Source organism: Camelina sativa, chromosome 11 (assembly GCF_030686135.1).
Source record: "Camelina sativa cultivar CO46 ecotype springtype chromosome 11, ASM3068613v1".
Classification (NCBI taxonomy): Eukaryota; Viridiplantae; Streptophyta; class Magnoliopsida; order Brassicales; family Brassicaceae; genus Camelina; species Camelina sativa.
In genome coordinates, this window is record NC_141890.1 from 10662546 (window position 1) to 10682463 (window position 19918).

Sequence of the window (19918 nt, forward strand, 5' to 3'; positions counted from 1 at the left end):
TTGGAAACTTAAAATGACAAATATTAAAAAATAAAATTTTTACTCTAGAATGACAACTAAAAAAACCAGAGGTAATATAAGAGTCTCTATATGTACAATCAAACGAGAAGAGAAGAACAATGAGGACGCTCAAAACGAAGACTTGTAGAGCGTTGACTTTAAATCTTTGATCATCGGCATAACAACATAGTTGGTGAAGATTTACAAATGTTAGAATGTTTTGGTCTATGGTGAATTTAAAAACATAACGTTTCCTCTCCTCCAAGCTCCAACCCGTTGATTCTATTTTAACTTACGAACTCGTCAACGAAATAGTAGAACATTGTATTTGGTAATGAATATTCATAGGTGGATTTATTATCAAGTTTTTGACCAATTTTATCAAATTGGTTGGAAGGACACATTTTAGAGTTGGAGAAAAGTAAAGTCAGGAAAACGTGGAACGGCCCCCTTCTTTTTTGTCTTCGGAGAATGCGGACACAAGTTAAAGCAGAGTTTGTTTGGTGAAGTTGAAGTTTATTATTGGGAACGAAACAAATAAACTAAAAAAAGAGTTATTTATTACAAGAAAGACCAAAAAAGAACAGTGGTTTTCATATAACTCCCGAACATGCATAGCAAACGGTTGACTAATAAGTAATAATCATGTAAATGGAAATCTACGAAAAAAAATCTGAAACAATAATCTCTCTTCTCTTATTGGTACAATGTGTCGTAGTCTCTTTAATCCTTAATCTCATCGATATCTTATCACCATTAACCAACTGATTTTTCCCTCGTTCAGACACCTATTTGGTTGTTTGGTTCTCAAGATTTCCAATAGAATATTTTATAAACAAAACCAATTATGAAAAAAGTAATTTAAGTAATAAAATTACAAAAAAGGTTGACCAATAATAGTAAATTTATAATGAAAAACGACTTGTATAAAATTGTAAAGTAATGGAAACCTCTGAGAAAAGAAAGAGAAAGAAAAGTCACGATGAGAATATAGTACATCACAAAAAAAAAAAAAACGCCCCTAAATAAAGAAAAAAACGACTTGTACAAAAGAAAAAAAGCCTGACAAATCAGAAGAGGAAAAAAAGGAAAAATCCAGAAATAAAACGACTTTGTATTTGTCAACTCTGAACTGGACTGTACATAGTAGCTACATTTCAAATGCGAACAAGAAGACCAAGAAAAGAAAAAAGCAGACAAGAGAATATAATTCTATTTGACAGTAGATCTATTACGCAAGAGGTTCACGCATTTTATTCATAGAGACAACCGTTAAAGTGGATCGGAGAGGAAAAAAATTTCTGGACCCTCCCTCTAAAAATTCTGAATAAAACTTGCTAATCTTTACGCAAATATATATACGCTATTATCTTTTTTTTTTAAAGAATATTCTAGCAAACATCACCAAAAATGATTAAAAAAAAAATTCTGAAGTTTGATTTTTGAAGAATTTTTTCGATTTTTTACTTTAATAACCTTTTTATAGTAAATTTTATTCTCAAAGTGTTGGACACAAATAATAATTGATTTACACATTAAAAACGACATTATGTATCATTAGATGTGTTACCAATCATAACCATTATTTTGTAATCTTTGGCGGTATATAGCAAACTTTTGTGGTTCAAAAAAGTTCGATATCTCCAAAGAAAATAAATATCACAATCTCCTCGAGAAAGAAAGGAAAAAAAATCTCATAATCTCCCCAAGAAAGATAGGAAAAACAAAACAAAATATTGGTGTAGAGACATGAGAGGTGACGTACCAAACTTCCACCATTCTTACACCTTCTTCCTCTTCCTCGTCTTCTTGATTCTTCTGTTCCCTACTTTCTCTATCTCTTCCAACACTTTGTCGACTACAGAGTCTGTAACAATCTCAAGCAACAAAACCATTGTATCTCCTGGTGATGTCTTCGAGCTTGGTTTCTTCAAACCCGGTTCAAGTTCACGTTGGTATCTTGGGATATGGTACAAGACTATCTCTAAGAGAACCTATGTATGGGTTGCAAACAGAGATAATCCTCTCTCAAGTTCCGTTGGAACTCTCAAAATCTCCGACAACAATCTCGTCGTTTTGGATCAGTCGGAAACACCGGTTTGGTCGACGAATCTAACCGGAGGAAGTGTGAGATCTCCGGTGGTGGCAGAGCTTCTTGATAATGGTAACTTCGTGCTTAGAGACTCTAACAGCAACAATCTTGATGAATACTTGTGGCAGAGTTTTGATTTTCCGACAGATACTTTACTTCCGGAGATGAAACTCGGTTGGGATCTCAAAACCGGGTTCAGCCGATTCATTCGATCATGGAAAAATTCAGACGATCCTTCAAGTGGAGATTACTCGTTCAAACTCGAAACCGGAGGGTTCCCTGAGATTTTTTTATGGAACAGAGAGTCACGAGTGTACCGGAGCGGTCCATGGAACGGAGTCCAGTTTAGTGGCGTACCGGAGATGCAACGGTTTGATTACATGGTTTTCAATTTCACAGCGAGTAAAGAAGAGGTGACTTACTCATTCCGAGTCACTAAAGACGACATATACTCGAGGTTAAGCCTAAGCTCCACGGGAGTGTTAGAAAGATTCACATGGATTGAGGCAGCGCAGACATGGAACCGATTCTGGTACGCACCAAAAGACCAATGCGATGATTACAAAGAGTGTGGTGTTTATGGTTATTGCGACTCGAACACATCACCGGTTTGTAATTGTATTAAAGGGTTTAAGCCGAGGAATCCCCAAGTGTGGGGGTTGAGAGACGGGTCAGATGGATGCGTGAGGAAGACGTTGTTGACCTGTGGTGGTAAAGAAGGGTTTGCGCGGTTGAAGAAAATGAAATTGCCGGATACTACGGCTGCGAGTGTGGACAGAGGAATTGGTGTGAAAGAATGTGAACAGAAGTGTTTAAAGGATTGTAATTGTACGGCGTTTGCAAATACGGATATACGGGGTGCCGGGTCGGGTTGTGTGATTTGGACCGGAGAGCTTTTAGATATCCGGAATTATGCAAAGGGAGGTCAAGATCTTTACGTTAGATTGGCTGCTACTGATATCGGTTAGTTCTTTCTCCACTATCTATTAGACTAATGTCATATGTTTAGTTTTGATTTTTCACAATTACTTTTGCTACGTAACGGTTGATAGTGTGGTGTTCTCACCTCATTTTGGATTGTTATGGAAAAAAACTTGTTTAATTTTGTTTTAGTATTCTTCAAGACTTTTCAAAACATGAAAGCAGTTTTTAAAATGCTAAAAACAAAAAACAAAAACGTCAAAAAGATAAAATTGCTAAAAATCACCCAATCAAATAGATGTATGTCACATTGTACTTTTTGAATTTCCTTTTTTTGGTTGAAAATAAGATAAATATAATTTATTTTCATTGAGATAAAAATACTAATTGACGATTTTTCTTTACGTTAATTAACATATTGGGGTTTTACTTTCTTTTTTTAGAATAGTAATCAAGTTGGTTGTTGGATAATGCGCTTTTTTTTTGGTAGAACGTTAGACTAGTGTTGAATATTGCAAGTCAACGTTACATTGTTATTGTTTAACAGACTTTGAATTTAGCTTAACGTTTTTCAGTTTTATTTTTCCTCTTTTAGACTTTTAACACTAGATTGCGATGTTAAAGATGCAAATTAATAATTTATTTGGTCGTGGTCCTAATTGTTGTATTTAAAGTAGCCGAAAAGGAAAAAGAAAAAAGAAAATAATGTGATCTATCACTCATCAAGCCACCTCACCCGGTAGGATACTAACGATTGGGTATCTCTTTTACGTTAAGAGGACAAGAGAAACAGAAGTGCAAAAATCATAGGTTCGAGTATTGGAGTGATCAGCGTTTTGCTAATTTTAAGTTTCATAATCTTTTGCCTGTGGAAAAGGAAGCAGAAGCAATCAGCAGCAATTGAAACACCTATAGGTAAATCAGTAACTTTTAATTCCTTTATGTTTGTCAGTAAATTTTGATAAACTTCTATCTTGACTTTTTTTGGTGTCTTAAATAATGAAACAGTTGACCAAGTGAGAAGCCGAGATTTGCTAATGAACGAAGTGGTAATATCAAGTAGGAGACACATATCTAGAGAAAACAATACAGACGATCTTGAATTACCATTGATGGAGTTTGAAGAAGTTGCTATGGCCACAAACAATTTTTCTAACGAAAACAAGCTTGGACAAGGTGGTTTTGGCATAGTTTATAAGGTACATATGATTGCGAACCTAATTTAGTTAGATTTTATCATCGAATAATTTGGTTGTGTAATGAAATGGTGGGTTACAGGGAAGGTTACTTGATGGTCAAGAAATCGCAGTGAAGAGACTATCAAAGACATCGGTTCAGGGGACTGATGAGTTCAAGAATGAGGTGAAATTGATTGCAAGGCTTCAGCATATAAATCTTGTTCGGCTTCTTGCATGCTGCGTCGATGTGGACGAGAAGATGTTGATTTACGAGTACTTGGCGAATCTAAGCCTCGATTCTCATCTCTTTGGTTAGTGCTTCAGCTTCTTACAACTCTGTTCTAACAGTTGAATGCCTTTGGAAATAATGTACTCAATTCGGTCATAATTCATTTGCAGACAAAAAAAGAAGCTCTAAGCTAAATTGGCAAATGAGATTTGATATAATCAACGGTATTGCTCGCGGGCTTCTATATCTTCACCAAGATTCGCGGTTTAGGATCATCCATAGAGACTTGAAAGCAAGCAACGTCTTGCTTGATCAATATATGACTCCAAAGATCTCGGATTTCGGGATGGCTAGGATCTTTGGAAGGGATGATACAGAAGCTATCACGAGGAAGGTGGTCGGAACCTAGTAAGCATCCATTCTACAAAATATCAAAACTCTTTGTTTTAAATCTGAACTTAAAAAAAAAAAATTCTTAAGTTTTGAGTCTAATCTTCGTTACGCAGCGGTTACATGTCTCCTGAATATGCAATGGATGGGATATTTTCGATGAAGTCTGATGTTTTCAGCTTTGGAGTCTTGCTTCTTGAAATTATAAGTGGCAAGAGGAACAAAGGATTCTACAATTCGGACCGTGACCTTAATCTTCTTGGTTGTGTAAGCTAAAATCCTCTCAAACTTGATCTTGTTAATTTCCCAGTTATGGTAACAATATAAATTTTTTGACCATCATAAACAGGTGTGGAGGAATTGGAAAGAAGGAAAAGGGCTAGAGATCATAGATCCGAGCATCACAAATTCTTCATCAACGTTTAGGCAACACGAAATCTTAAGATGCATACAAATTGGTCTCTTGTGTGTTCAAGAACGTGCAGAGGACAGACCAACGATGTCCTTGGTAGTTTTGATGCTCGGAAGCGAATCAACATCTATTCCTCAGCCTAAACCGCCTGGTTATTGCATGGGAAGGAGTCCTCTTGACACTGATTCTTCATCGAGTAAACGGCGTGATGATGAACTTTGGACAGTGAACCAAATCACTGTCTCAGTCCTTGACGGTCGGTAACTTGCGGTTCATTGAGTCAATCTGTATTGTTAAAATTATCAAATTGAGTGATAGAAGAATCAAATGTACTGAAAGATGGATGTGAGTGTGCATACTATTTTCTCTGTATGTCTATATAGCTAAGGTTGATTGTTTGACTTTAATTAAAAATCAAAGTGAAAAGTAAAAATCAAATTTTTAAAGAAGTTGAATGTTTCGAGTTTCGACATAATAATCACACTATCACTATAGAAAACTTTGGTGAAAAGAAAAAAAAAATATAATGAATGAAAAAGAGGCCCTACCTAAACAAATCGTTTTTGCTAACAACCGACCCTGAACAACATCCAATTTATGAGTTCTTGGAGAAATTTGTTCTCCCATCTTTCTTTAGGGCATCTTTCGGCATGATCGGATATCGGGATCTAAAAAAAGTTTGCACTAAAAGACCGGGGATACAAAAAGAAGGGGCCGGGAGATTCTTCATAATTGTTTAGCAAACATATATATATTCATCATAGTTTACCTGTTTTTTAAAAGGACCGGAGCACTAAAAGAATTAACGTTAATAAAAGGGAAATACAAGCATAGTTCTTTTTGTAGACTTTATATTTTTAATAAATAGTTATAAATAGGTTATAGATAAGTTATAGATTAATTCATATATTAATAGTTACACCTAAATACTGGGTGCAACTTTGATTGGGGATATTCCAAATTGATAATTGATATATTAATGGTAACAAATAAAATTATGGATATTACAAACTGTATTTTCGGAAGATTTTAGTTCTATATGAAGTTGTTTCCAAAAATCTTTAACACAATATTACAAATTTATTTTCCACAGATTTTATTGATAAACCACAACATTGAATAAAACTTATGACTCGTGCTAAGCACGGATTGAATTTTTTTTATTTATATTATAATTTTCAGACTTACATACTCTAGCACGGGTTAAATCTTTATAAACTCTAGCACAGAAGCTGCTGGATACACTCTAGCACGGATTAATAATTTTCTATACTCTAGCACGAGTTAAAATTAACAATATAAAACTTATATAATAAATTTATATTATGTGAGTGATATTTACCATAAAAATGTTTGCATGGGTTGCATCCAAATTATATTATAAACAATAATATTATAAGCAAATTTTTTAAAATAATGAAAAGTATTTCAACCCGTGTGCTGTATATGTTAACCAGTATTATTAGAGTTAATTTGCAACAAATAGCTTCTTGAAATTTAAATTCAAAATCAGATTCTGATGATTTCAAAGCTACACTGATAAACAAAAGTTTCAGTTCTGTAAAAGGACTTCATCTGAGTCTAAAACAAAAACAAAAGAAAAAGAAAGAAACAAAAATCCTATAAACTAAGAGGTTAACACTTGACCATAACTTTTTTACTCTTAAACTCGATAAGAGCCTATGCTTTCACTTTCACTCCATCAACAATCGAGCAGAGAATCGACAAACTAAAACTCATTTTCAAAACTGGACGACATCGTAACAGTAGCCTAACTTAACAAAAACCGAAACTGTAAAACCCTAGATGGAGCAATATCGAGGTTACCGTACAATGCAGGCAGCTGGATCTAATTCTAATGCCCTGTTCTTCTTTTCCCTCTTAAGAAAGAGAAAAGTTGGTTAAAAGGCTTCTTCGGAATAGTAGACAATTGGGCTTTATTCATTCTTTTTCTTTTTGTCAACAATTGGGCTTTATTCATTCAATATAATAGACAACCACTTTTTTTTTGACTGTGACGCCACAGACTTAAACCGTTGATTCATAATAAGCAAAAACATATAATTATCTTACTCGTTGGCATTGGCTTGTAAATAACCATATAATTATCTTACTCGTTGGTATATCTAGATTAAGCATTTTCATGGGTTGGCAACTCGTTGGCATTGGCTTGTAAATAACCATTTACTTTTAATGTCTATTGTCAGCTAATCTAATTAATACGGTGATTTGCTAAATAAGTAAAATTGCCTATTCATGGTTGTAAAAAACATTAATCAACTTACTAATTTAGTGTTTAAAAAAAAACAAGAAAGGAAAATTCCACTAATGACGATAATTCGAATCTTTTAGTCTTTTATTACAATATCCGAAGAAAAAAGGATCTAATCTGAAATTATTAAACAAATTTGCCTTTCTATCTTTTCACGAGTGATTTTAATATTAAATAATTAACAAAAAATATCTAATGAAAGATATCTTGTTTTTTTTTTTTTTTTGATTCGCTGTCATTACAAACCAAATCGAAAACTATCAGGATAAAGTTAACAATTCGAGAAAAGATAAAGGATCAAAACGCAAATTATAATAGAAACATGAGGAAAAAAAGAACGTAAACTATATATAGGCGATTACTATTTTTTTTTTTTTTTTTTTTTTTATACCCCTCACAAATAAAAAAAAAACAACAGAGAAGGGGGAGTCGCCAAAAATTTTCTCACCATCATTTTCTCGAGAAAACTTTAAGATTTGTGCGATTTTCCCGAGAAAATAACAAAACAAAACATCAGGTGAAGAAAATGAGAGAAATCCTTCATATTCAAGGAGGTCAGTGCGGAAACCAGATCGGTGCTAAGATCTGGGAAGTTATTTGCGGCGAGCACGGTATCGATCACACCGGTCAGTACTGTGGCGGTTTAGATCTACAGCTAGAGAGGATTAATGTCTATTATAACGAAGCAAGCGGAGGCAAGTACGTTCCTCGCGCTGTTCTTATGGATCTGGAGCCTGGTACTATGGATTCTCTCAGATCCGGTCCTTTTGTTCAGATTTTTCGCCCTGATAACTTCGTCTTTGGCCAGTCTGGTGCTGGAAATAACTGGGCTAAAGGTCACTACACCGAAGGCGCTGAGTTGATTGATTCCGTTCTTGATGTTTTAGGAAAGAGGCTGAGAACTGTGATTGTCTTCAAGGTTTGAATCCAGATCTGTTATTAGAAATGTGAATTTGCTAGTATAGGTGAAGCATGGGTTGATCATTTTGCTTATGATGCTCTTGGTTGGTTAGATTCTTGATTAAGCTGTTCTCTGATTGTATGATTTGTATATTATTGATTAGGTCTTCAAGTTTGTCATTCGTTGGGAGGAGGAACTGGTTCTGGAATGGGAACGCTTCTGATTTCTAAGATTAGAGAGGAGTATCCTGATCGTATGATGATGACCTTTTCGGTTTTCCCTTCTCCTAAGGTTTCTGATACCGTCGTTGAGCCACTCTCTTTTTCTCTGTTGCTCTCTCCTCGGTTCTTACATGACATTCTGTTGATTCTTCGTGCTTTTAGGTTCGTCGGAATCGTTTTACAACTTCTGGGCTCTTTATTAAACTCAATTTCACTGATTCATCGTTTCTCGTCATGACGATTCTTATGTCTTGATGCTACACTCAAAACTCTTTTTTTTTGTTGTTGGTTGTTTTTTTTATAACCCGAATCCTCTATCTGTATTTCCTCGGAACGGAAAATCGTTACTTTACTCATTTCTTGTGTTTTCTCTCTCTGTTTGTTCCCATGGCATGCGTAATCGTTTACTAGTTTTACAATTTGGCTTTTGGCAAGACTGAGACTTTACTTATCATTCTTTATCCTTATAATGCAGACAAATTTGTTAGAATTAGAGCATTGAGAATGTGGGAACTCAATCAAATTGTTGGTTCGCTTTTGAACTTTTGATTTGTATGTTAATGTTTTTCTATGGCTTTGAATTGAATTGTCAAGTTACCATCTTTCCTAATCTTTGGCTTATATTTATATGACCCTTTGTTTGTCTTCAGTGTATTGAAGAAGCTACATTGCGTTTGTGATGGCGGGTGGGGGGAAGCGTACTCCTACTCCGAAGTCAATTATACATCAGAAGTTTGGTGCTAAAGCAAGTTATAGAGTTGAGGAAGTTCATGATTCGTCTCAGAGTGGTTGTCCAGGTTTGGCAATACCTCAAAAAGGCCCATGTCTCTATCGCTGCCATTTGGAGCTACCAGAATTTTCTGTTGTATCAAACGTATTAAAGAAGAAGAAGGATTCTGAACAATCTGCTGCTGAATTGGCTCTTGAGAAGGTATGCTTTGTTGATGTGTCTCTTTTTGTATTGTGGTATCTCTTATGATATAACAAAGACAGTACCATTCATTTTGCAGCTAGGCATTCGTCCTCAGAATGATGATCTTACTGTAGATGAAGCTTGGGATGAGATCGTTGGACGCATTAAGTATATATTTTCTGATGAGGTATGTATCTCAAAAGAACTTTCTGATTTCTATTTATACAGTACTTTGATCAAAATGATATCTTATATTATCGGTTGCAGTTTCTTTCAGCTGAACATCCTCTAGGAGCTCACCTTAGAGCAGTATTGCGAAGGGATGGTGATTGTTGCGGCTCAGTTCCTGTTTCTGTGATTGCTACATTTGATGCAAAGATTAACAGTCGTTGTAAAATTATTGATCCTTCTGTGGAATCAGATACTTCTTTGGTCATTTCCTATGTCATGAAGGCTGCTGCAAAGTTGTCGGACTATATTGTCGCATCTCCAGATGAATCTTCACTCCGAAGGAAAAACCCATACCCTTCAGAAATTGTAGAAGCACTAGCAACTCATGTATCTGATTCCCTACTAAGCAGAGAAGTGGCAGCTGTATTTATACCATGTCTCGGTAAGGGGGTTGTTGAGCTAGATACGCTTTACATTTCATCATACCGGCATTACTTGGATAGTATTGCTGAAAGGCTCGGTTTGAAAAGTGGTAACCAAGTGATGATATCCAGGTGATTATATTGTTATTTTTTTTTTTTCCTATTAGTAAGTGGAGCATTCTTGGTGTTAATCTGGCTTGACAGTATTTTTGCTTTTCAACAGGACTTTTGGCAAAGCTTCATGTGGTTCTGAGTGTAGATTGTACTCTGCTATTCCGAATAAGTCCTCTGATAAATCATCAGAAGTTTCTGGAAGTTCAAATGAAGACTCATCTCATATTGAGAAAACTCGGAATGCACGAGCAAGTTACATTTGTGGTCAAGATATTCACGGGGATGCTATTTTGGCATCTGTTGGTTACCGATGGAAGTCCAACGATCTTGACTGTGATGATGTAACTGTGAAGTCATTTTACAGGTCACTTCCTCCTGCCAACTTTTGCTCAGTTTTATGTCTGGAATTCCTTTTCACATCTTCATTTCAATCAAGGTTTTTGGGAACATTACATTACTTACGTTTACTAACTCTGAAGTATTGCTTTTGATGTTTGTCTTGGCCTTCCGATGAAGCATTGCATATCTTATCATGCACTGATGTATGACATTAGCTTTGTGGCTTCTACAGGATATGTTGTGGTATGTCACCCAATGGAATCTACAATATTTCCCGGCAAGCAGTAATTGCTGCACAGTTGCCTTCTTCATTCACTACAAAATCTAATTGGAGAGGTCCACTCCCCAGGGAGATTCTCTGCATGTTTTGCCACCAGCACCGACTAGCAGAACCCGTCTTTTCTTCATCCAATGCTCCTGTGGAATCGTTATCTGACATATTCAGATCTCACAAGAAGTTGAAGGTCTCAGGAGTTGACGATGCTGATAATGATGATTTGAGTAGGGGAAAAGAAGATACACCAGGATCAGGGATTAGGTTTAGATGTGAAGTGAAAATTTTAACAAAGTCTCAGGATTTGGTTTTAGAATGTTCACCGAGAAAATTCTATGAGAAGGAAAATGATGCCATTCAAAATGCTTCATTAAAAGCCCTCCTATGGTTTAGTAAGTTTTTCGATGACCTGGATGTGGAACAACCATCTGATACAGACGACGACCAGGATATCAAATCTTCAACTCCTAATGTTTTTGAGGCCCCGCCGATTTCCCCAAATGGACACAGCTCTGAATCAAAAACCACAATTGTGCCATCAGCAGAGAAGCGAGGTCAATCTATAACAAGTGGTTCTGTGGTTAGTATATGTTATTCTTGTCTTTGGCAGTGGATCCCGAATATTCGAGTGATGGTGAATCTCAATCTGCAAGTGATGACATCGAAAGCAATGAAGATATGGAATCTGAGGTGGATGCTGAATATTCGGCTAATTGTGAACCCTTAATAGAACTCATTGAAAGCAATGAAGAGATAGAGTTTGAGGTAGGGACTGGATCCATGAATCCTCATATAGAATCAGCTGTTACTCAGATGACTGTGGGTGAACATGCTTCTTTTAGTACTACATTCCCTGATGCTGCAGAAGCTTGATTTTGGCTGCTGCTTCTGATACTGTGACAGTCCGCTCGCTACTATCAGGTATTGCGTCTAATGTTTACATTTGTTGGATGTTATAGGATGATATTTCTGAAAACGATTTTCTGGTTGGAAGAAAACAAAAAAGTGTTTATATCAAATGTTGACATTTGTACTGCCTTCAGTAGTGAACTTACTTACTAGTAACTACAAAATTCTGGCTCTGATCAATATGAAAAAGAGGCAAAGTTATGTAAGGTAGCATTATTATTAACAATTCACCTTTGCTGTATCGAAGCTTTCATAGCTGAAGGCAGAGGATGAACAAAAATTAGACCTATATCTATGACTAAGTTAAGAGGTTCATGAACATTTATATTTGATACTGATGAGAATCTCTGCTTTTTTGGCGCAGAACGTCCAACTTTAAATTACAGTATACTTTTGTTGGGAGTGAAAGGGCCATCAGAAGAACGAATGGAGGCGGCTTTTTTCAAACCTCCACTGTTGAATATGCACTGAAACATATAAGAGAATCATCCGCTTCTACTTTGGTAAGCTCTTTATATGTCTTCCGGCTTCTTGGGATTCTAAATTCAAGACTTCGTCTTTGAACTCCTTCAATTGTTTCAGTCTCTATTGTCCTAATTGGTAGCACTGTAAATAAGCGTAAGATGACACCTCTATTCTCGTTACAGGTTGATTTTGGATGCGGATCTGGAAGTTTATTAGACTCTCTACTTGACTATCCAACTTCACTTCAAACCATCATCGGTGTTGACATTTCACCCAAGGGTCTTGCCCGTGCTGCTAAGGTATTCAAAATCACATACCACTGTTTTTTTAATTCCCTCTCACTAGAAGAAATAACTTGATGAAACTAGTGCATCTAAAAAATTGATGCGTGTTTGATGAAGGCTGCATATTGTGTAATCGAAAAGAAATGGTAGATTTACTTATGTTTTTGTGTTCGTTGTGTTTCATCTTCAGATGCTACATATAAAACTAAACAAGGAAGCTTGCAACGTCTCTGCTACACTTTATGATGGTTCCATCCTTGAGTTTGACTCTAGGCTGTATGACATAGACATCGGCACTTGCTTAGAGGTTCTCCTCTCATCTGCTTTCTTATCCTTAAAAGTTTGTGCATGTTCATCAAAAGCAACCTCTAATCTGTTATGAATCTGTAGGTTATTGAGCACATGGAAGAAGATCAAGCCTGTCAATTTGGAGAAAAAGTTCTGAGCTTGTTTCGCCCTAAGCTCCTGATTGTCTCAACACCAAATTTCGAGTTCAACGCAATCCTCCAGCGGTCTACACCAGAAACCCAAGAAGAAGACAAAACCGAGTCACAGCTTCCTAAACTCAGGAACCACGACCACAAATTCGAGTGGACAAGAGAACAGTTTAACAACTGGGCGTCTAATCTGGCCAAACTCCATAACTACAGCGTCGAGTTCAGCGGTGTTGGTGGGTCTGGTGAAGTAGAACCCGGGTTTGCTTCTCAGATAGCTGTTTTTAGAAGGGAAGCTTCATCTGTTGAGAATGTAGCAGAAGGCTCAATGCAGCCTTATAAAGTCATATGGGAATCGAAGAAAGAAGATGGAGACAAAAAAGACTGATCTCTGATTAGAGTAGTAACGAGCAAGCAAATGCCATGATGTGGTTCACCTTTAAAAAAAACTCAAAGCTTGTTTAGTTCCTTTTGTCTTAGCTTTTGCAGATGATTAAATTAAATTAACCGTAAAAAACAATGCTTAAAACTAGATTAATGCGAATTACCCTTTTTACCCCTGCATCAAAGTTTGTTTATTTATATACAAAGTCCTTGTAATTATTATCACTTTCTCACTTCTTCGACTCTGTTTCTTTCAAGCTAAAGAAGAGCATTTGAGTTCTTTGATCTTTCCACGAAGGACGATCGATCTCTGAGGATTTGATTTTTTTTCTCTGAGAAAAATTGAAGAGAATCGCCAAGAAAATGTGTTCCTTCGGAGAACGTCGTGCTCCGCCTGGGGTTTACTATACTCCGCCGCCGGCGAGAGCAAGAGATTATGTGACGGCGATGCCGTTGCCAGAGAGGAAGAGACAACCGTATTCTTGCTCGTCGTCGTCGGAGAAACGTGATCCGTTTCACATTGTTCACAAGGTTCCTTCTGGTGATTCTCCTTACGTCAGAGCCAAACATGCGCAGGTACAATGAATCTTCCCGGGAAAGCAAGAAAGGGGGATTTTTATTTTCTTTTGCCCTAGTTTAGGGTTTCTTAATTCGTCTCCTCGTCTGAAGATTTCTCTTAAGAGCTTTTACATTTTAGTGATCTTCTTGAATCTTTCTATGATTGTGTTTATGATTGTGAATTCTAACATGTGGATGTTATTGGAAGAACAGTTGATAGATAAAGATCCGAATCGAGCTATATCATTGTTTTGGGCTGCAATAAACGCTGGAGTCGAGTTGATAGTGCACTGAAGGACATGGCAGTTGTGATGAAACAGTTGGACCGATCTGATGAAGGAATTGAAGCCATCAAATCCTTTCGTTATCTCTGTTCTTTTGAGTCTCAAGACTCCATTGATAACTTACTCCTCGAACTCTACAAGGTAATGAAGAAACCCATTTTTTTATAGCTTATGCAAGTGTTATGGACTTTTGGATGTTTTACTCACAGCTTTGAAATGGGGTTTTGCAGAAGTCAGGGAGGATTGAAGAAGAAGCTGCATTACTTGAGCACAAGCTTAGAACATTCGGCCAAGGAATGGGATTTGACACGTGCAGCTTTGATTGTTATCAGCCGTTGGATGCGATAAAAGGAAATAAGAGATTCATACTCAGTTCTTAACAAATTGGAATTAGTAAGGAGAATACATTGACATATATAGATCTAAGAACGTAAACCACATCATCAGGCACTGATCTCCCAAACACGTTCCGGTTTGGTATATAACACATGTGTCTGTCTCGGACTCGCTAAATTTGTGAATAACTTGCAACAACGCGGTTCACAGGTAACTACATTACTCATAATCACACTATGGAATTCTAAAAGATTTAATTTTTTATTTATTTAATAAGGGCCAAATGAGATAATTTTCTACTAAAACAAAAAAATTAGGCCTAGAATGACAAGTATATTAACACGGAGGTAGTATTGATTCTCGTAATTCTAAATCCTTGATTGTCTATAGTGTAGTGGACTAGTGGTTATAATGAAAGAGCCGTATTTACATACAAGTTTCCAAATGTTCCTTTTTTTTTTTTGTAGTAGTATATACTTTCATTCACCGTAGTATACAACTGATTAATAGGAGTAGTACTTTCAAATGCATAAGAATATAGTAGTTATTTGTCTTAGCCTTACTGTAATAATATATGGGTCCAAACTATTAGACGATAAGGTCATGCTTGTATTCTTTATAGAACAAAACACTACTATTGAATTTTCAACTCTCCTAGACATGACAGAATCCTGTAGATAAGAACGAAGACTTTTTCAGAGAATATTCAGAACTCCTTTTTTAGTTTTTTTATTTTATTTCTTAGTGCAGTTTATTCAGAATATGATGTGTTCTTAATTGATTATGTTTGAATAGATATTTTTGTTAAGTTTAGGGTTTCTCATTAAGAATTTCAGGATTGTTAGAATGATTGATTATTTGGATTCATTATCTTTCTTTTTCTTCACTATAGGTTGTTCTTAAAGCTAGATCTTTGATTAGTCATCTGGATTTAGATTTTAGGATTATTGATTGATATGAGAATATAATTGATTTTTCTGATAAAAACTTTTGGTGAGCAAAATTACTTTTGATAAAGAGATTTGATTTAGTAATTTTGTGAACTATCTAAACTTGTTTTCAAAGCTCCTTTTTAACTTAGATTTTGCAAAGAGATTTGGATTTTTGGGTTTTAAACTTAAATAATATTTGCAGTGAGAACTTATTTATTTTATAATTGTGTTTAGAGTTCAAAAGCGTTGCTTAATTGTTGAATCATGTTTAATTAATTGATTGATCTGATTTTTCATGATTTCCCGAGAATTTCCCTAGGCCTAGCGTTTATTCTCATTTATTTACAACTCTTTTGTTTTCTGTTTTTGTCCTGCAATTTAAGTACAATAATTTTTTTAGGAGAATTAGAAGATTATTAAATCTATTGACTGAGTCTAGAGTCATTGTGGATTTGATCTCTAAATACTACAGTGATCTCTTAATTTGAAAGAGTAGCTCTAGGGTAAATTTGAACATATCAAATTTTGGCGCCGTTGTTGGAGACTCTTTTGATTCACCATTAGATTAACATCTTTAATTTTGTCTAAATTTTTCTTTTCATTTGTTACTAACATGTTTTTTTATTTCTTTTCTCTTGTGTGTTTCATGCCATGTTTTAGAAATTGCTAGGCGCTAGTCGGGCGGTCAGGGTGGGCCTAGTGCCTAGCGAAAAAAGCGGAGATTAAACAGGGATTAATCGGGGACTAATTTTAGGTTATTTTATTAAATTAATAATAAAATAAAAATATATAGTACTAAATATCTGTATAATTATATTTATGTTAAAAGAAAACATCAAATAAAATATAAAACTATAGTATTGTCTTTAAAATTACGGTAAATACGTAAAAACATAATATTAAAATAAAATTTTATGATTTTTATTATAAGTTTGTACATTAGTTATTGTAAAACATCACAAACTCTTAATTTAAATGTCTAACTAACAAAAATAATAATTCATTGGCTTAAAAAATAACCGGTATACAAAAAAATAAGCGAAAAGTAATCAGATTAGACGGGTTATAATCAAATTAGACAGACATAATTAGATAATCGATGTTAGGCGGGGATTAGTCATTAATTGAAGCGGAGAGGGTGGATCTAGCGATTTTGCGAGGTGTAATCTGTGCTAGGCGGGGATTTTTAAAACAGAGTGCATGCCTCCTAAGCCTAGCACCCGGAACAATAAAATTGGTCCAATAGTGAAGCTTACAAACCAAGAGTTGGGAAAGTTAGATCGTGAGAACAAGAAAGCAGCTAAGTTAGCAAAGATGGTTAAGACAATAATTATGAGGGTTGATGATGCTGGAGTTTTGAGGGATTAAGAGAGTCATATGCACAACGAGCAAGGCCAGAAACTTAATGTTGAAGGGAGAGTGATGGAGTAAGAAATCATCATTGTCGACAACAATGCAGATTGAATCGATCAACGCCAACCTGGCATCGATCGACGCAACCCCAATGCTGGTGTGGATAGAGCTGTAATGAATGGAAGCAATCCGCGGAACGTTCAAGGATGACAAGACCACAACCGGGAGCTGATTAGGACTATCGCAGACTTCAACAAAGCTGATTTGGTTTATGAGAACTGCTCTGCCATTATTCCTCCTCCATTCCTAAGGAATGAATATGAGCTGAAGCCTGCGTACTTCACCTTAGTTGGGCAAAGACCTGTCTCGAACCTGCCGCATGAGAAGTCTCTAGACCACATTGAACACTTTGAGGATCTTGTCACTAGTATCAAGGCTAATGGAGTTACTGAAAACTACATCTACTACAAGCTTTTCCCATACTCTCTTGCAGGAGAAGCATCTCAATGGCTGAAACAGTTGAAAACTTGGATCTTTGACAATCTGGCAAGAAATCAAGGTGGCCTTCCCCAATTATTTCTATGATGATGCGATGTCTGATGAGCTGAGAGTCAACTGTCTGTGTTTAAGCAAAGATCAGATGAAGCTTTCAAGGCAGCTTGGGTCAGATTCAAAGCTTATGAGAGAGACTGTCCGCATCATGGCTTTTTGCGGGTGCAACTGTTGAGCATTTTCTTCAGAGGACTTGATTGGGAGTATCAACTAGCTTTGGATGTTGCTAGCCATGGGAATTTGAAGACAAGATTTCCCAATGAAGCTGAGAATATTGAACCGAAGGATGTTGTCTTGATCGGGGCCATACCTTTAGGTAGTTTTCCGAAGGCAGATTCTTTAGGATGGCATTTTACAAAATCATGAAAGTATACGGTAAAGTCAGGTTATGATGCGGTACATATGGTCCTCCCAAGAACCTTCCGGCTCTTGGATCCGGTCTAGAGATTACTTCTCTCCTTGCCACGGTTTGGCAAATTCCTTGTCCACCAAAACTTAAGCATTTCATGTGGCAAGTTTTGTCTGGTTGCATTTCTGTTTCGGCCAATTTGCGAAGACGGGGGATAAATTGTGATGTCGGATGTGTGAGATGTGGGGCTGATGAGGAGACTACCAATCATGCTATTTTTGTGTGTCCTCCAGCGCGTCAAGTATGGGCGTTAGCATAGGTTCCGGTGGGTCCAAATTCTTTCCCAACGGAGTCAGTGTTTGCTAATATGGATCACATTCTGGGCCCGAAGAATCTGGGATCCCAAGTACGGGCTTTCCCTTAGCTTATGTGGTATATTTGGAAAGCAAGGAACGCTGGAGTTTTTGAAAATCAGGATGAACGACCTGATGAGGTTGTTCGGGTGGCGGTTGGTGAGGCGTCGACCTGGCAGCAGGCTCAGGGGAGGTTGAGGCAGTGGATCAGAGCTCAGGCCTTGCTGTTTCGTCTACTAGGGTCCAAGGGAGCATATCTTCCCTCCCAACGGTTTATTCCGGCTATCGGTATTTTGTTGATGGATCTTGAAAAGAAACTGATAATTTTGTAGGTGTAGGATGGTATTGTACTTCTTCTCAGGGATCAACGCCTTCTCAGAGAGCCTCTAATTTTGCAGGTGCAGGATGTTAACTATGTGTATGGCTTGGTATCTGGGACAGAAATTTGGCAATCAGCAAGGTAACAGGTCTTACAGTGGGAACTCTTCATGCTACACTCCTAAGCCAAAATACTAGAAGCAACAACATAACAGCAGTTTCAGAAGGACTTATGGTAATTCTTCCTATCAGTCTCTTCCTCCATCGACTTCTGAGAGTTGAATGGAGGCCATGCTTGAGCAGATTCTTCAAGGTTAAGATAAGTTGATAGTGAACTTCCATGGAAAGATCAACAATGTCTACATTGAGCTGACCGGGAAGTTTGATTCACTTAACACTCATGTTTAGAAGCTGGAGAATCAAGTTCTTCAGACTGATGGGTCTTATAAACGACAGGAGGGTTTTCTTCCTGAAACAACAGTCGAATGACAATTGAATTTCCCATCTTTTTAAAGTTCAGAAGATTTCCAAATTAGGCCCATAAACTCTTCTTTTTGCAATTAAGCTCCCACTCATGTTTTACACTATAAATAGGATTTTTAAGTCACTGTTTAGACCTATGCTTAATTTTTTTCTGCAACTTTTGAGAGATACATTTTTATAGAACTTTTGGAGAGAAAATCAAGACTCATTCAGAGAAGATTCATAACTCCTTTTCTACTTCTTTTAATTTCTTAATGCAATTTATTCAGTCTATGATGTGTTCTTCATTGATTATGTCTGAGTAGATCTACTTGTTAGGTTTAGGGTTTCTCACTAGGGATTTCATGGATTGTTTGATTGATTGATTATTCAGATTCATTACTTTTGTGTTCTTCACCATAGGTTGTTCTTAAAGCTAGATCTTTGATTAGTCATCTCGATTTAGATCTTATGATTATTGATTGATATGAGAATATAGTTGATTTTTCTCATAAAAACTTTTGGTGAGCAAAATTACTTTTTACAAAGAGATTTGATTTAATAATTTTCTGAACAATCTAAACTTGTTTTCAAACCTGGTTTTTAACTTGTATTTTGCAAAGAGATTTGGATTTTCGGGTTTTAAACTTAAATAATATTTGCATTGAGAACTGATTTATTTTAAAATTGTGTTTAGAGTCCAAGAACGGTGCTTAATTGTTGAATTATGCTTGATTAATTGATTGATCTGATTTTCCATGATTTCCTGAGAATTTCTCTAGGCCTTGCGTTTACTACCATTAATTAACAACTCTTTTATTTTCTGTTTTCACCCTGCAATTTAATTACAATATTTATGTCTAGCATAATTAGAAGATTATTAAATCTATTGTGTGAGTCTAGAGTCCTTGTGGATTCGATCCCTAAATACTACAGTGATCTCTTAATTTGAGAGAATAACTCTAGGGTAAATTTGAGCATATCAAAGACACTCCATAGCCCAAACATAGCCTCCAATTCTGTGTGTAGCGGTTAAGGGCTTCGCCGAAGACATCTAGCACCCAACAAAATGGTATAAGCGTCACCATTACACCAC

At 36.2% G+C, this 19918-nt stretch overlaps 2 protein-coding genes, 1 long non-coding RNA gene, 1 other non-coding gene and 1 pseudogene across 8 annotated transcripts; 4 read left to right on the forward strand and 1 right to left on the reverse strand.

Annotated features, from left to right (window-relative positions):
- Window positions 1–1589: 1589 nt before the first annotated feature.
- LOC104722923 (receptor-like serine/threonine-protein kinase SD1-8) lies at window positions 1590–5671 on the forward strand. 3 transcript variants are annotated; one of them, XM_087474919.1, is made up of 7 exons: window positions 1590–3055; window positions 3791–3928; window positions 4022–4212; window positions 4292–4502; window positions 4591–4828; window positions 4927–5072; window positions 5160–5671. In XM_087474919.1, exons 1-7 carry the CDS (start codon window positions 1750–1752, stop codon window positions 5234–5236), a joined length of 2307 nt encoding a protein of 768 aa, XP_087331045.1. In that variant the 5' UTR covers window positions 1590–1749; the 3' UTR covers window positions 5237–5671. The 3 variants fall into 3 exon arrangements, 2 of the variants coding, with proteins under 2 accessions (XP_087331045.1, XP_010439485.1); XR_015572223.1 differs by having other exon boundaries at window positions 1596–3055; window positions 4901–5077; XM_010441183.3 differs by having other exon boundaries at window positions 1596–3055; window positions 4927–5077.
- A 2182-nt stretch (window positions 5672–7853) lies between these two features.
- LOC104727870 (small RNA 2'-O-methyltransferase-like) lies at window positions 7854–13505 on the forward strand (annotated as a pseudogene). The gene is made up of 11 exons (XR_015572222.1): window positions 7854–8413; window positions 8559–8778; window positions 9267–9547; window positions 9627–9716; window positions 9797–10254; window positions 10346–10600; window positions 10808–11770; window positions 12123–12261; window positions 12406–12522; window positions 12698–12814; window positions 12898–13505. The product of XR_015572222.1 is annotated as a small RNA 2'-O-methyltransferase-like (transcript).
- On the forward strand, window positions 8021–8871 carry LOC104722924 (tubulin beta-9 chain-like). The gene is made up of 4 exons (XM_087472345.1): window positions 8021–8413; window positions 8460–8502; window positions 8559–8686; window positions 8779–8871. Exons 1-4 carry the CDS (start codon window positions 8021–8023, stop codon window positions 8869–8871), a joined length of 657 nt encoding a protein of 218 aa, XP_087328471.1.
- Window positions 13506–13549: 44 nt separating the features above from the next.
- Window positions 13550–16362, forward strand: LOC147933830 (uncharacterized). Of its 2 annotated transcripts, XR_015572224.1 has the most exons (4): window positions 13550–13901; window positions 14097–14308; window positions 14398–14713; window positions 16096–16362. It is a non-coding gene; the product is annotated as an uncharacterized LOC147933830 (long non-coding RNA). The 2 variants fall into 2 exon arrangements; XR_015572225.1 differs by lacking the exon at window positions 16096–16362 and having other exon boundaries at window positions 13555–13901; window positions 14398–14776.
- A 1027-nt stretch (window positions 16363–17389) lies between these two features.
- Window positions 17390–17495, reverse strand: LOC147933831 (small nucleolar RNA R71). Its single transcript, XR_015573466.1, has one exon. It is a non-coding gene; the product is annotated as a small nucleolar RNA R71 (small nucleolar RNA).
- Between the last annotated feature and the right edge of the window lie 2423 nt (window positions 17496–19918).

Bases quoted from the DNA above. Each gene is read 5' to 3' on its own strand.
- LOC104722924 (XM_087472345.1), top strand. From the start codon at position 8,021: ATGAGAGAAATCCTTCATATTCAAGGAGGTCAGTGCGGAAACCAGATC. The intron at 8,503-8,558 runs GTTAGATTCTTG...ATTATTGATTAG, and splicing joins GCTTATGATGCTCTTGGTTG to GTCTTCAAGTTTGTCATTCG. The intron at 8,687-8,778 runs GTTTCTGATACC...TCGTGCTTTTAG, and splicing joins CGGTTTTCCCTTCTCCTAAG to GTTCGTCGGAATCGTTTTAC.
- LOC104722923 (XM_010441183.3), top strand. From the start codon at position 1,750: ATGAGAGGTGACGTACCAAACTTCCACCATTCTTACACCTTCTTCCTC. The intron at 4,213-4,291 runs GTACATATGATT...GGTGGGTTACAG, and splicing joins GTTTTGGCATAGTTTATAAG to GGAAGGTTACTTGATGGTCA. The intron at 5,078-5,159 runs GTAAGCTAAAAT...CATCATAAACAG, and splicing joins ACCTTAATCTTCTTGGTTGT to GTGTGGAGGAATTGGAAAGA.